This window comes from Drosophila sechellia, chromosome X (genome assembly GCF_004382195.2).
Source record: "Drosophila sechellia strain sech25 chromosome X, ASM438219v1, whole genome shotgun sequence".
In the NCBI taxonomy this organism is placed as follows: domain Eukaryota; kingdom Metazoa; phylum Arthropoda; class Insecta; order Diptera; family Drosophilidae; genus Drosophila; species Drosophila sechellia.
Genome location: NC_045954.1, coordinates 20,283,357 through 20,300,348, shown reverse-complemented (window position 1 = coordinate 20,300,348; position 16,992 = coordinate 20,283,357). Strand labels below are relative to the sequence as shown.

General features: G+C 45.0%; 1 protein-coding gene across 1 annotated transcript; it reads left to right on the top strand.

Annotated features, from left to right (window-relative positions):
- Positions 1-314: 314 nt before the first annotated feature.
- LOC6615107 (chondroadherin) lies at positions 315-15,498 on the top strand. The gene is made up of 3 exons (XM_002039487.2): positions 315-949; positions 4,627-5,810; positions 13,124-15,498. The coding sequence occupies exons 1-2, from the start codon at positions 827-829 to the stop codon at positions 5,779-5,781; spliced, it is 1,278 nt and encodes a 425-aa protein (XP_002039523.1). The 5' UTR covers positions 315-826; the 3' UTR covers positions 5,782-5,810; positions 13,124-15,498.
- Positions 15,499-16,992: the final 1,494 nt, after the last annotated feature.

Sequence of the window (16,992 nt, the reverse complement as noted above, 5' to 3'; positions counted from 1 at the left end):
CGAGGCGTATGCTTAAATATTCTAGGGGCCCACGTGCTATGTGCCCCGTCTATATACTTGACACGTGTACATATGTATGTATGTATATATGCATCGCAAAGTCCAAGAGCATTGTATTCCAACTGAGTTCGAGTAAGCCATAACTTTTAAGTGTCGCATTGCTTCACTCTCGGCCTTTGGACTTTGCAACTGCAAGCTGCAAGCTGCAAACTCGAACTGGAACTCGAACTATACTAACCCAATCCAATATTGTGCCCCAATATCCATCCAAGCAGCATCTATATCTACCTCTTGCTTTCCATCTCTTGCAGTTATTGGCATGCCACGCCCCCGCCCCCGCCAGGCGTAGCAAAAGGGGCTGGAACAGGAGCAGGAGCAGGAGCAGGAGCAGGAACCGGAAGAAGAAGCGTAAATAAATATGATAAAGCTTAAGAATATATAATAAAGGAGCGAGCGGCAGAGGAGGGAAAGTTTAAATGAAATAACGCAATATAAAAACATAAATAACTAAGGGAAGTGCCGAGCAAGAAGGAGGAGCAGCGCACCGAGGAGCCCAAAAAAGTAGGCAACAAAAGCTGAGGCTGCGGAGCAGTTGAGCAGTTGAAAATCTGCGCAGGCTGGCTGGCGGTGAGACACCCAGTTGGCCCCCCCAAGAGCAGGGAAGAGCTAGCCCAGGATAAGCAGCGCCAGCAGAAGGAGCAGGAGCAGGAGCAGGAGGAGTGGAGGAGCGGAGGAGGAGGAGAGGAGGAGCGGAGCAACAGCAGCCGGACAAGAGAGAATAGAGCTCAATTACGCCGCCAAACTGTCGTGTCAGCAACAACGTGAAATGTGCAATTCCTGGCTGGTGCTCATAATTGCGCTCTCCGTTGTCGTCTGCCTGTGGAACTCGCAACAAACCGAAACATCCAAATCATGCCCAGCCGAGTGCATCTGCTTGTCCCAGACTCAAGTAAGCTTAACAATCTACTTGTCCACTTGTCCACTTGTCTACTTGTCCACCCAGCTCCACCCAGTGGCAGCAGTACCGGGAGTTACGGGCGGGCTCCCCGGATTGCAGTGGGCAGTGGGGCAGCCCCGCACAGTGGACTCGCTCATTCAACAGGATATTATAGCATCCGTAGATACTCGTAGCATTAGGTACACAATCATAAATGTTCTGCAGGAACACGGGTGTTAACCAATCGAATGGCCCCTGCGTTGAATGCAGAAAATGGATGTTGATGGCACACCACCACCAAACAGATTTCCCGTCCGATCCATATAAGTATTAGTATTATGTTTTCCGAGCTCAGTCATTACCAATTACCTAATTACCCAGGACCACACACCCAGATGCATGCATGTGATAACGAAATGACTGATTCAATAATATGGAGGACGACTTGGTCTAATGAAATCCAAGGGTTTGTTTGGGGTTTTGGGCCAGGAACAAACAGTTTCAAGATTTCCGTTAATATTTAATGACTTTAATGATATGACATAATGATATTTAATGAATTAAAGCATTCAGAACATATTCCGGAAGTAGGAGTATAGACTAATAACAAAAATTATAAGTGCGATCTGAGTAAAAGATCAATGTAGAACATGCATTGAGATACAAGTTTGATATGATCTATCAAGAAGTTTAACCTGGCAATGTTAGTTGTATCATTTTCATAATGTCTTAGAACTGACAGTATATACATTAAGTTTCTAGTAATGTATAACTTCATATGAACCAATGGATTCGAGTGCAAGCGTCGGGGTCACCACAGCTACACATTAAGATTTCCATTTCAAGTTGTATAACAGTTCCACAGTGCGGTGGAGTTGTATGCAGAACCATCATAATCGGGAGCTCCAGAAGTGCCAGTGGTCAGGAGAGGAGGGGCCGAAGACAGGAGAATGGAGAAGGCAGAAGGCAGAAGGCAGAAGGAGCTGGCGCTTCGGGAGGATCCCTGGGGAACTGGTGGTCAGGCAATGGCCACAGCTGCTCGACGGCCTCTTCGGCGCAGTGATGAGCAGAGAGAATTAATCGAAAATGCAGGGAAATGGTTATTTTCCTTTTGTTTCTGCGTCTGTGTCCGTCTGCCACGCCCCCATCCCGGCCAGCCGCAGCCGCCCCCGCGTGTTTGTGTGTGGGGCCGTATTCAATGGTGTCCTGCGAGAGTTTTGAAGCACGCTTAATGCGCATCCTTATTACCAGAGGGAACGTCGGCATCGTCATTTCTACCAAATTGAGAACTTAAGTGATTTCATTATTCCGGATTATAGACAATGCAATGATTTACTCAGCTCTCGTTCTCCACTTATCTCTGCTCTCCGCTCTCCACATTTCTTGGTTGGATTTCATTCTGTTTCTGGGAATTGTGAGCCTGGCTGGGGCCTGTATCCTTTCGCTACGCTTAACTGTAACTGCATTGAAGAGGCGAAATTAGTTCAGCCCCTCTCTCCCACCCACCAAACCAAAAAAAAAAAGGCACCAAAAGTGTGGCACACTTTTTGGGGTCACCCATTCTTCTGCTCCTCCGCCATCCGCCACTTGTTCCTCCACCGACTACAGTGGCAGTTAAAGTTCAGCGAACAAGCGACTTTTTAACCGAGTCGCTTGAATTCGCGACTGTGAATGCATAGAAACGAAATTTCATTAAACGGCACAGAGCAGAACATTACAGAACAGAACAGAACAGAACGAAACAGAACAGAACTGAACAGAACAGAACAGAACAGAACTGAACTGAACAGTACGCAGCGAAGCTGAGGCAAAAATAACAATCCTGTGGGGGGCGGAGGGATTGTTCTGGGCGAAAGGGAAAGGACCGTCCTGTCAGGGAAAGAAACTTTTAATTCGTTCATTTAAAAAGGTGAAGCGTATGAAAATTGTGCAAATGTTACGCAAGAAGTGCAGCCAAGGTTGGGCAAAAAACCAGGTGAGCAAAAGGAAATTCGCAAGCGGGGGCTTGGGGCGTGTCTTGTCTTCCCATTGTGGGTGGTGGAAATGGGGCTGGGCGGAGGGCGGGGTCAAGAGGGACGTGACAGGCGATGGACAGTTATGCACAGTTACTTGGCGACCGGAAAGGGAACCTGTGGACTCTGGACCAATGGATACACTCGGAAAAAGGAGACAAGACAACTTGCATTAAAAATTATTATTACTGTACTCACACAATCTTGATTTAATGGATTTCCAAGAGCAATTATATAAGCTAAGGCATTTGATTTTATATTTTGGAATGCCATGCACATGCGATGGTAAACTCAGAGTGACCAAATGTGAAATGTTTATTTTGAAGCACACTCTAAAGTGGAAATCCCCGCAAGATTCTCTTTACATCATTAAAACCTTGTCTAATTCCGTTTCTCGAGGTGCAAGCCAAGAAAATTCGTGGCAGGGAAACGCACACATTAGCACATAAAAGACATAAAAAATGAAGGCACAAAGCGAAATGGACAACGACGAAGACGAGGATGAGTAGAAGGGCGAAGAAGACCAGGAGCGAAGGATGTGCAAAAAACAATGCTAGACAAGGGTCTCGCCAGTAACCACGGACTCGCTCCGCCGCCAAAAACAAGAATTCGATTTAATTTTATTTTCAGCAATAAAGCCACAAATTCAATTTTCGCCCCACGCATCAAACAAAGTCGCGCTTCCCGGTCCTGCCTCGTCCTCCGTCCTCCGTCCTTCGTCCTTGTCCTTTGACTTCCGACCACGCCATCTGGAGACCCTCCTCCGATGCGGCGTCTGATCTGATTGCCCAACGGCTGTTAGTTGCCACGGAGATGGAGTCGGAGTCCACGGCGGTATGGCGCCCACGGGAAAAGCGGGCGGGGAAATGTCATAAGGCAGGAAAACACAAACTGATTAAGAGCGAGAACCTTTGATGAGTCGATGAGTCCGCTGACAAAGCTAACTTTCCGGCCCGGGGTCTCCATTTCCATCGCCCCACCTCCGTCCCCATCTTGAATAAAAGTAACATCAAAAGGTGACCCGGACAATGTGACAGGAGAGCTGGGTGTGGGCAAATTTTGACGATTTGGCGGAGAAGTTATCTAATCAAAGGAAGGCCACTACTTAACTAACTGGGAAGCGAGTGACGATCACATCTTCGCATTTTCATTTCATAAAATCAAATTTTCGAATAGGAATTTCTCGAACGAAAACTCGTTACTTACCGGACCATTTTATAACTGGTTAATACTAAATTGTGAAAAAATTTCGTAGAAGTTATTAGTTATTTTTTTCAAATTTAATGTAACACCTTAAAGGGTTCCTATACGAAAAAGTTCATTAGCTGCAACATACAATGTCAAAATAACAAAAATTTTTATTTAAAATTAAATATCTGTGTCTGTGGACAGCAGTCCACGTAGTGACGAATCACTTCAGGACATCCGTGACCAAAAGTTATCTCATTCGGTACAAAGCAAACTAAAATCATGCGTTCCAGATATTATTATTTTATTTTTGTTAAAAGTTAAATAATTTGTTTGTCACAAAAGCTAAAATCACATCTTTTGTATATTGAAGGTGCCATCGTCACTGATTTTTTTCGCTTGTTACCTTGTATACAAGGTATACGCATAAGAGCATATGTTTATTTGCCTATTTAAGCTCCCACTTAAGAGACCCAATCTCATCCACAGGTGCTGTGTAACACCGGCGGCCTCGAGCAGATCCCGCTGCGCCAGCTGCCGGCGACGGTGGAGAACCTGGCGCTGACCAAGAACAACTTCCCGATCATCAAGCCGGACTCGTTCGCCGGGCTGCGGGCGCTGAAGAAGCTATCGCTGGACGGGAACAACATCACGCGGATCAAGCAGTTCGCCTTCCGCGGACTGCCGCGCCTCAAGGAGCTCTCGATCCAGTACACGCCGCTGCAGATGGTGGCCCAATTCGCGTTCGCCGGGCTGCAGAACCTGTCGACCATTCTGCTGAGCCACAACCAGATCCAGCGGATCGAGGGCAACGCCTTCGCGGGCACCTCGAACATCAAGCTGATCCTGCTGACCAACAATCCGTTGATCCGCATCGACAGCTCGGCCTTCTCCAGCCTGACCAACGTGGGCCACCTGATCCTGCCCTCGGGCATCCGCAGCATCGAGCAGGACGCCTTCTTCGGCATGGACACGGTGGGTCTGCTCAAGCTGGCCTACATGGACCTCAAGGAGGTGGCGCCCTTCACCTTCCGCGGCCTGTCGAATGTCCTGCTGCTCACGTTGCAGGAGTCGGATCTCGGGGTGATTTGTGCGGACGCCTTCACCGGACTCACCCAGGTGGAGACGCTGCAGATCCTGAACAACAAGATCGACTCGATCGAGGAGCTGAACTTCACCAGCACGGCGGCCATTAAGTATCTCAAATTCTTTGGAAACCACGTGCTGGAGACTCCCGATCCCAACTCAATCATCGTCGACGGCGTGGAGCACCTGCAGCTGGTGAGCAACCACTTCCCCTGCGGCTGCCACATTCACACCCTGCTCGACGGACCGCTGGCCGAGGGCGCCCACAACCTGACCGACTTTCTGCAGAAGAACTACTGCATCTCGCCGCTGGAGGTCAACGGTCGGGTGATGAGCGAGCTGGACATCGACTCCATTGGCCGCTGTTCCGACCAGCTGACCAAGGGTAATCTGGGCAGCTCAGCGGCCTCGCTGGCCCTCGGAATCAACTCGATGCTGCTTATCGCGGTCGCCAGTTGTGCGGAGTGGCGTCACGTCCGGCTGCTGGCCAACCGGCTGGCCCAGCTCCTAGGTCACGTGGCCTGGCGACGGCGCCGGAAAAGGCGAAAGGGCAATTAGGCGGAGGTGTCCTACACAGAGTACCGGAGGTATGTATCCTCAGATACAATATCATTTAACGCCAATTAAAATAGTTATATTTAATGGTCCTGCGAGCCGGATCAGGTTAGCTATTGTTAAGCTGACCTTTGATATCATACGTAGATAGGTTGTAAGTCAAACAACACCTGCTCAGGTTCAGTTTAAGTCGCAGAATCCTCGAGGACCACAAAATCCTGCTTCGTATCCCCCTTATTTCACCCTTTTGGCCAACCGGCAAATGGAAAACGGTTTCAATAGCCTCTCATCTTTAAATGCAATCGCAAACATGGCCAACAGAGTGTTTAGTCATCGTCATAAGTATTCCACGCAGCTCCATCCAATCCAATCCGCTGGTCCGCCCAAAACCAATTGAACTGCTTGAAAACCCGTGCCGTGCTGCAGTGCAGCCAACATCAGCTCTCGGATACAGTTTCATTGTGGGGCGCTTTAAGAGGAGTGTGCTGCAGGGTGGTTTGCCGGGTTAGCATACAAAACGAAAACGGAAATTACAAATTCTATTCACTCGCCCGACTGTGGCACTCTAATTCGTAGTCGTAGCCGGAGCTGGAGCTGGAACCCTAGCCCCACACCAAAAGTGCCTAGCCCAGAGTAGAGCATGGATCGTAGAGCGTGGAGCGTGGAGGGAGCCCAGCCCCAAGGCCACCCAATCGCCTAACCCATTTAGCCTTGCAGCCGGACAGGCGGACAGACGGAGAAACTTTGATGGAGACGTTGGGTCCTTAGGAGCGAGGCCAGGCCATTCTTCAGCCGCTTATCGCAAAGGATTTAGATTTATCTAACTTGATTATGAGGCCGGACAGGGCTTCTTTGCGCCCTCGCCTTGCCCCCCGCGCAGGAAGCCAATGAAAAGGGGAAAGGCATTCGGATCCCGGCCGGCCTAAAACAAATGCCAGAGAAATCATTGAAGGAAATTAAAACTTTGTTTACTTTTAAGTCCTTCCTCGTCTGAGGAGGAACAGGAGGCAAAATCAGAATCAGCAGCAGCTTCGCCCTGAGAAGCGGGGCCAAAAAGTTCAACAAGAAAATAGGACATTTTTTGTGTGCACTTGCGTTCTGTTTGCATTTGCATGGCCCTCCTTGCTGGCCACATTAGATGGCCTATTCACTTAATCAGTTTTTTTGGCTAATTGAAGGATAGACCGTCTGTTCTGTCCTGTCCTGGCCAGTCCTGGCCAGAGTGACCAGCCAGCCCGGCGGGCAGGATGCGCCAATTTGAGTCCACTTAAAGACTTAAAGCCACTCCAGACCGTTTGGCAAGGCGACACGGACGTGCGATGGTCGCCAATGTGGCCGGCTTAACACGTTCCCTTTTTGTCCTGCTGCCACGCCCAGTTGGGCCCATGGCACACGGCCCGTGGGCTGCAGGCCACCGCCCCACTGGATGCCTACTTGGTGGGTTGGACATGTTGTACGCGCACTTTGCTCTTTGGCGCTTTGGCACTCGTCCGCAGATCGTTAACTTAATTGTTCCGCTTGAAATCCGAAAACTGCCAACGCTATTGTTGCGACTGATAGTCGTGAATGGCCGCGACCACGCCCCCCACGGCAAACGCCTATGGCACAAACCGAAACAGGAAGAGCGTGAGAATGAGCATGAGCAGGAGGACGAGGACGAGGGCGAGAAACAGGAACAGGAATGCAATAAAATTGGCGTGACTAACTCAGCTCTGGGAGCTGAGCTCAGCCCGAGGCTGAGAAGCGGATGAGCGTGTGGTGGTGGGGCTCGGAGGAGAGTTTTGGGAACATGGTCCCCGATCCACGGTCCGTGGTCCATGGCTCACTCCCTCACAGTGGCAGCCACAGAAGGGCGCAAGTCGTGCGTGCCTCGGCCAACGTTGACGCTGTCATGCAATCAGCAAATAGGCGACCGCAGCAAAAGTCGCGTAATTAACATGGAGGACTAGGTAGGTGGCCACGCCGCCGGATTTCCCATTTGCCATTCAGAAGCTTAAATTGGAGTCCCGAAACGGCGATGCCCCGCAGCAGTAGCTGTCTAGCCTGCCGCACATCCATCCATCCATCCATGCACCCATCTATCTATCTATATACCCATCTATCCGTATCCCTGCACAGCTGTGATAAATGTTCAGCCATGGTCCGGAGCAAGGCAAACATGGGAAAGTGAAGGTTGATAAATAAAATCATCGACGACGAGCTGTAAAAACGTGCAGCGAAAAGTGAAATGCAATTGAGAGTTGCAAATTGAAAGGACTAGATTAGAGGTTGAGGTATTTTTAGCCGCGGGTTAACTTGCTTCATTGTCGTGGAAGCCATGCAATTACCCAACTAGGTCGTAACATCCATCGCAGAACCCATGCATAATAATCCTCTTGCTTCGTCTTCTCAATCTCAGACACCCAAATACTTGGTGTCCCATTGCCGGTTCCATTCGAATCATCTGGATTGCTTACTCATCATATGCAAAACGCGGATGGAAGGGCATCACCCACAATTCACCCAGCGCCCATCGTCCATCGTTGCAAACCTTTCAAAATCCCTGCCAAATTACCAGCGACATAAATTAGAGCACGGCCACAAAGGGATATAAGACTCTGGTCGAGTGCGCTTGAAATATGACAACGGCCAGTGGCGGGTTAAGCGTTGTCCATTTGCGTGTCATAGGGCATTTTTATACATACATTTGCCTGGCCGAGAATTTATTGGGCTAATACAAAATTTAATCAGCCTATATTCCGATTCCTCCTGCCTCCCGCCGCAGTTCCTTTTTCCATCTCCCTTCCCTCGTATTATCAGACTCGAGTCCACCATAAATAACTGAAAGTAAGGTCCGCAGCCGAAGTCTGGGTCCAAGGTCGGGGTCGCTTTGCTCGGCAGTTGGCGGAAGGTGGCCAACAGCTGGCGGCGAAAAAGGATTGGCATTGGTCCTTACACTTCATTTAAAGTCAAGAAGTCGCACATAAATTTCCATGCACATAATTAAACGACCAAATGACAAAGCAAAATCGTGAAGTCGAGGTCGAAACGAGGCGGCAATGGGCGGGGGGCGGGCAGGAAACGGCTATGCTGAAAATGCGGGTCGGGTGTACTGGTTGGGCCGTCGTGAAAGTGAGTCAAACGACCTCGGGTTAAACACAAGCCCAATAAAATATGCAGCCAGATGACCCCAAACTAAGCACCCCGCACCAACAGCTGCTAGTCTCGTGTGCGTGTGTTTATCTAATAACAAAAATTATGAAAATCTATGTGGGTGTCCTGTCAATTAACGTCGCCTGCAATGGCCCCAAACACACGGGGCGTATGAGCAATGCGGGCCAAGGAAGTATTTTTCGGAAGGGAGTATGGAATGGAAGGGCTGGGTGGATAGGTCATTGACGTGACCAGGCGGAGACTCAACGATTTGTTGGAAGCATAATCGCCGGAGGACACAAGATGATGGTTAAACGACTTGCTGCGCTGAGTCAGCAAAAGTTGATCGCTTGTGATCCCAGAGAATTCGTTTAAATGTGCAGGACTTCAATGGAACTTTTCTTATTAATAAATATTACAGATAGATATTACAGATAGATATTACAGATAGATATTACAGATAGATATTACAGATAGATATTACAGATAGATGCGAGATAGATATTACAGATAGATATTACAGATAGATATTACAGATAGATATTACAGATAGATATTACAGATAGATATTACAGATAGATATTACAGATAGATATTACAGATAGATATTACAGATAGATATTACAGATAGATATTACAGATAGATATTACAGATAGATATTACAGATAGATATTACAGATAGATATTACAGATAGATATTACAGATAGATATTACAGATAGATATTACAGATAGATATTACAGATAGATATTACAGATAGATATTACAGATAGATATTACAGATAGATATTACAGATAGATATTACAGATAGATATTACAGATAGATATTACAGATAGATATTACAGATAGATATTACAGATAGATATTACAGATAGATATTACAGATAGATATTACAGATAGATATTACAGATAGATATTACAGATAGATATTACAGATAGATATTACAGATAGATATTACAGATAGATATTACAGATAGATATTACAGATAGATATTACAGATAGATATTACAGATAGATATTACAGATAGATATTACAGATAGATATTACAGATAGATATTACAGATAGATATTACAGATAGATATTACAGATAGATATTACAGATAGATATTACAGATAGATATTACAGATAGATATTACAGATAGATATTACAGATAGATATTACAGATAGATATTACAGATAGATATTACAGATAGATATTACAGATAGATATTACAGATAGATATTACAGATAGATATTACAGATAGATATTACAGATAGATATTACAGATAGATATTACAGATAGATATTACAGATAGATATTACAGATAGATATTACAGATAGATATTACAGATAGATATTACAGATAGATATTACAGATAGATATTACAGATAGATATTACAGATAGATATTACAGATAGATATTACAGATAGATATTACAGATAGATATTACAGATAGATATTACAGATAGATATTACAGATAGATATTACAGATAGATATTACAGATAGATATTACAGATAGATATTACAGATAGATATTACAGATAGATATTACAGATAGATATTACAGATAGATATTAAGATAGATATTACAGATAGATATTACAGATAGATATTACAGATAGATATTACAGATAGATATTACAGATAGATATTACAGATAGATATTACAGATAGATATTACAGATAGATAAAAAATTACAGATAGATATTACAGATAGATATTACAGATAGATATTACAGATAGATATTACAGATAGATATTACAGATAGATATTACAGATAGATATTACAGATAGCTATTACAGATAGATATTACAGATATATATTACAGATAGATATTACAGATAGATATTACATAAGGGTACAAAAGGAGGATGATATAGAATACCAGTCAGATACGAAATTTCATATGGCATACAAAGTGTTGCATTAATTATTACCCAACTAAATTAAGGCTAAAATATTGAAATCGACTCAACTAATCAATTCTGCTAATTTCTGGCCAGGCAGGAGGGTCAAAAACTCCAAGAGGAGTCTCTCGAAGAACGCCTGCACCTTCTGCCCCATCGCCGCCTGCCAGTCTCGATAACTCACAGTTCACGCGAAAATGGGCGCATAAGGTGGCACTTAGGGAGTTCGGGGGTTAAGGGGGGCTAGAGGGGGTTAAGGGCCCAAGGAGCAAAGGAGCAAAAGGAACAACTTCATCAACGCGATTTTGGCGGCTAACTGAGACTGAGACCGAGATTGCGACTGACACACAGTCGAGGCCGAGGCAAAAATGCTTAAGTAAGCTTAGTGAGTTGAGCCCACACCCCACACCCGCCACCCGTCACTGCACACCCACTCCGCTTAACCCGAAAGCAGCCAGGACTCGACTCCCTTTTAACCCATAAAGCATTTCCACACATGTGCGCCCTTTTGTATGCTACATTGAAACTCAATAAGGGAGCAGGGCAGAAGGTAATGGTAATGGTAACATGGGCCAGGCTCAACAATTTAAAAGTTAAAAACTTTGCCGCTGCCTTTAAAGCCTTTAAGTATTTTAATTATGTAGGATTTAAGTTCCAGCTACCAGGTCCCAGCTCCCAGCTCCCAGCACCAAGTTCCCTGTTGAGCTCATGGCCCAAAGCCCTGCAGAATTTGTAGATGTCAGCGGAGTAGGAGGAACGAGTCCTGGGGCGGCTGACTGCCAACTAATTGAAAAATCGCCTATGCCCGAGGCTCGACTTGTCTCAGTTGCCAAAACTTTTCTGCTGCCCGGGTGTGAGTTGTTAGATGCGAGCTGTTAGATGCGAGAAGCGAGATTCGAGATGCGTGAATCGAGATGCGACCTGATGTGACACATGCAAATCACATGAGCCAGAGTCTAGGGTCGCCTAAGTGCCTTGGCTGTCGGTTATTTTGGTTGTGTCGGTGCGAATCTGGTTCAAATTTCCAAATCCGTCCCGATCATCTCACTCGGAATCCAACAGCAGACAGAGATCATCATCATCATCATCCTGGTGGCCCCAAATCGGAGCACAAGTTCTGGCCCACACACATCCACATCCATATGCACACTCACATTTACATTTACATCCGCATCCACATCAACAACATCTTCATGCACTTGAGTCGGCAATATAAATCAAATCAAAAGCACAAACAAGCCGCGAGTGTGTACACAATTCAAGTAAACTCCTGAGAGAGATTGCCATGCCCGAAAATCCAAGGCAGAGGTCGATGCGGAGGGCAAGGGATTCACACTCGGATCCAGATTCGGATTCGGTCCAGAGACAGGCATTCAACTGGGACATAAATCAAGGCGCCGGCAACTTTGCACTGCACTTGCACTTGCTCGACCAGACCGGCTCAGGCCTTCCAGGACAGCCAGGACAGCCGGGACATTCGGGATAGAGTCAGGCATCAGACAGAGCCAGGACATCCCGCGACTCCAGAGGCGGGGTACATCATCACATACCAATGCACCAATGTCAGGGGAGACGGACGCACACAGATATATCCGCTCATATAGATATAGACACACGATATACGATATACGATATATACGATAGATAGGCATGTAAGTGCGCTCGAATGTTGCTTGTTGCGATGATGACATCGTCATCATCCTGTCCTCCCCGCCCCTACTGTCATCGTCCTCGCACTCGTCCTTGCTGAGAGTAGGAAAATGCTGTGTTGAACATCAATCTGCTTGAGCTATGACAACGAAGCGTTTTATTGTTGTAAACACACAGGCAAACAGAGAGTGTGTGTGTGCATGCATGGGGGTGAGCTCCCGACACACACACACATACATACATATAAAAATGGCGAGTGTCCTGTGAAGAGCTCAACTAGTTGGGACCCTGTGAACTGCCAATTCAACGAGCTAAACGGGCTGCTTCTCAAGTTTTTCGACTGAGCAGTTTGTTTATTACTTGACAAGTTGCGTTTCAAATCAGTTTAAAGTGGAATGTCTAAAGTCGAAACTTGAAGGCTTCCAAAAGTCAGAGTTCCGCGCTCTGGGGGTCCTGAAGAAACTTCATCCAACTTGAGATTTCACTCGAGGGGCAACTCGACTGGTAAACTTTTCGTAATCTTTTCAAGATCTCTTAGCGCTCGGTTTCATGTTCGGCTGGCTGAGATACATATGTACATATGTTTTTTCCCTCAATTCAAGTGGAAAATTGAGCACTGATCATCCTAACCTCACTCTCTTACTTACTTTCTTCCAGAGAACTGCAGACTTCAGCTCGAGATCCTGGAGGCAGAAGTCGCTTCCCCTGAACTCCCGATGATTCCGATCGCCGACTCCGCCAGGGTATCTGTCATCCATTATACACCATATACATGTATGTAGTATGTGGTGTTTATGTAGCTGCAACGTAGAGTAAAAAGCTGCAGATTGCCAAATGTAAAACTCTGCAGTTTTGCTATCATCATGCGAAATCTGGGAGTCTGATGCCGTTGATGTCGCTCCAACTTCCCTTCTTGCCATTTGCCATTTGCCATTTACCCCGTTCGCCGTTCCCCGTTCGCCATCCTGCCCCAAAAAAAAATGCTGAACCCTAGGCTAATCCTGCGACCAGGATACTGCATCCTGCATATCCTGGGCCCGAGGGCCCAACTACGTATGTTTGTACGTAGTTGTTTACGTTTGAGTTGCCATTTCGTTCTGTTTGCGTTAAATGCGAAACGCGAAATGCTAAATCCACAATGCAAAATGCCGAATGCAGCGTGCAGCATGCAGCATGCAGCATGCAGAATGCGGACTGCGGATTGAACACTAAATTATTATATCAAAATTCGAGTCAAATGTGTGTAAATCATAAAGTGAACCCATATGGACGACGGCATAGACAAAATCCGATGTAAGCGTATTTAAGCATATGTATTTGTATTTGAATTTGTACTTGAATTTGTATATGTGAAAGTTAAATATATATAAACCTAGCTGTATGTGCGGATGTACGCAATTTTTTTTTTATCATAGTTGATAGTTCATAAATAACTGGGATATTTATTGGCCAATTAATAAAGATGCAACCTATACAAACATCTATATAAATAAACAGCGGCAGAGGCGCAATCTGCACTACCTAGCCAGATGGATAAAGTAAATGCATAGATGTGTGCATAGCGAGTCTAGTCAATTAATGCCTTTGTATCTTGTATCTTTGTATCTACGATAGCTATCGAGAAACCAAGCAAACAAGCAAACAAACAAACATGCAAACAAGCATTTGTACTTATTTTATAAATCGAGTGAAACTATACGAGTCCGCTATATACGAAGCACACACTATTATTATATGGATAAATATGTGATAAAACGTTTGCAATGCCACAAACTCACAGATCTGGGAAGTGGGCGTTACAGGTGGCCTAGACAGGTGCATAGCCATGGTCATCCGTCCCGCCCACTTTTCCCGCACTGCAGGCTGTACATATCAACAGGTTACAGGTGGACAACTCTTATCAATTACTAACTCGCTTATCTGAAGTGTGAACCGGTGCAATGTACATTTTATATAGCGCTGCCCAGACTAACCCAACTATATCTATAAGTCAGCCTCCGAAACGCAATTCGATCTAACAGAAAATTAAATGTAAATTGAGTCGATTTGTCCAAACAGTTGGCCGCAAATTAAATAAAACAAAACAACCGATTTGTTCCGGCAAATGGGAAATGTTTCCAAGCAAATTGTTTTCTAGGTGTATGAGTACATGGTATTTGTGTTGGCCAGCCCATGTTTGTGTGTGTGTAAGGCGTGTATGTGTGTGTGTGTGTGATTGCGTATCCTTTTTTAAGGCCCAGGAGAATTGTTATTCCAATTAGACGTGTTAACGAGCGAGAAAAATCACACAAAACACGTGCAATATAGTTCAACACTTAGATATATGTGTATATGGTACATATACATTCATTCATACTAACGAATAGATATCCAACATTTTTTTGTCTCCCATAATATGAGAAACATTTCCTTGTCAACCCCCCAGCTGCTATAAGAATCCAAATTCAATACCAAACTTATAATACAACTAGTGAAAAGTAACCCTAGAAACTATCGATTGTTAATACTGCGATAACGTCTTCGATTAACTGTAAAATAGCATAATTGTGTGACCTATATACATATAAGTAAGTTCCCATTCCCATCATTATCATATGTCTAACCTAAAGGAGGCGCGGGAGAGAGCTATCGAGCCATCATAGCAAACATTGCATTATTATACCCTATGAATAATGTTAACTGTAGGCTAAATATGAGATATACAGGTGCATAACGGTAACGGTAACGATATCGATAACGATAATGGGATACCAAGCTACAAAGAAAACTTCAAAGAGCGAACTAAACCCTATGAAAAATTGATAATCTATAATAATAATAATAATAATAATCAAACCTACTATCGACGGAGAAGCCAAATAAAAAGAATGAGCAAAACAAAAATAAACAAACATAATAAATTCAAAAGCCAAGCCAAAGGATTATTTATTTCCGGCGGAGTTGTTGTTGGAGGTGGGTAGACAATAAATGCGGCCACTGTGCGCTGTAAGTGGGCGTGGCCAACGGGCCAATGGGCGGCGGATAAGGGTTGCCAGGGTGCAATAAATCAAGCATTGGCGCATCACAGATGCTCTTCACCGCCGCACTGGCCGCGGCTTAAAGACCCCATCCCTGATGTCCTTGTTCCCCCCGCCCCATCCTCCCTTTTCCCGGTGCCTTTGTCTTTCGCAACATCTTTCTCTGCCGCCGCGACTCCTTCATTTCATGTTGCTTGTTACGCTTTGCTAGTTTTTTATTTATATGATGCGAAAGCCTTAAATGCGTCACCAGCAGCAGCAGCAGCACAAATACCAGGACAAAGCTGAGCGGGGGGACCGAGGAAAGGAGGACTCCCGGCGCGAGGATACACAGCAATTTCAGCAACAATAATAAATATCTCGAGTCAACCGCAGCCACAGCAAAATGCAAAAAAAAAACAACAGCAAAAATACAAAACGAACAAAATAAGGCACAAAATGTAAAACAGAAAACAAAAATTGCCACAAAAATAAGGCAGCAGCCGCACAAACACAAACGCCGCCTTTTTTCGTCCCCCCCAAAAAAAAGAACAAATGTATGCATAAGTCGCCAACGCAGTGTCTGCAGAAATGATTTCAGCCAGTACTTGCCGCATTTTGGGGGCCAGCACAGTGCCGCAAAGTCGGGGAACCCCTGTCTCTGCAACTAAATTGCTCGACTAACACACACCCTGGAGTCAAAAGTGAAAAGAAAAGAGCCATCGGTGGTATGCAATTCTTAAAAGCTTCTCTTGTATTTTCATTTCAATCAGCTGTACGAACAACACTTTTAACAATATCCCTCAAATGGGCATATTACAGGGTATCGCCCTCATAGAAACTTTAGCGGTTTTTCCAGTATTCAGTATTTAGCTATAGCTTGACAAACTTTAAAGGAAGTTCAATAGAATACTTATTTGAAATTAAAATACCTTTTACTGTTCCATTGAAATCATTGCCTTAATTACACAGTTTTACCAAAAAATTTATTTTCTTTTCTTTAATTATGACATAAAATTGCAAATATATCACGTTTCTTTTCATGTTACAAGTAAATGAAATGTAAGCTTCATCCTATTTTTCAAGTTTCCCGAAAATAAGTTCCTTTGTAGCAAAGTTAAAACTATATAATCTTAACTTTTTTACCACTTTTCTGTCAACTGAGGGAAAAGAAAACCTATCTGATGAATGTCCCGCTCGCATAAATATCGCACCGCGCAGCCTGATGGCACTCTTTTGGCCAATTACTTTCGGCGCCACCTGTTTCACACTCACACACACTCTCGCACACTCACACACACACATGCAGATGCAGATGCACAGTTAGTCCTTCGGCTTGGGCTGCTCCTGTGCGCGAAATATGAGCGGCATTAAAAATTAGTCCAAAGTACTGCTAAGTGCGGAAGCAGCCGCGGCAAACTATCAACGACAACTACTGTGCCAGGACGAAGGACGAAGGCCGAGGGGTCAGCCGAGCTAGTTGGTACCCTGGCTCGCAGGATAATCGAATGGATGGGCCTGGGAAAGATA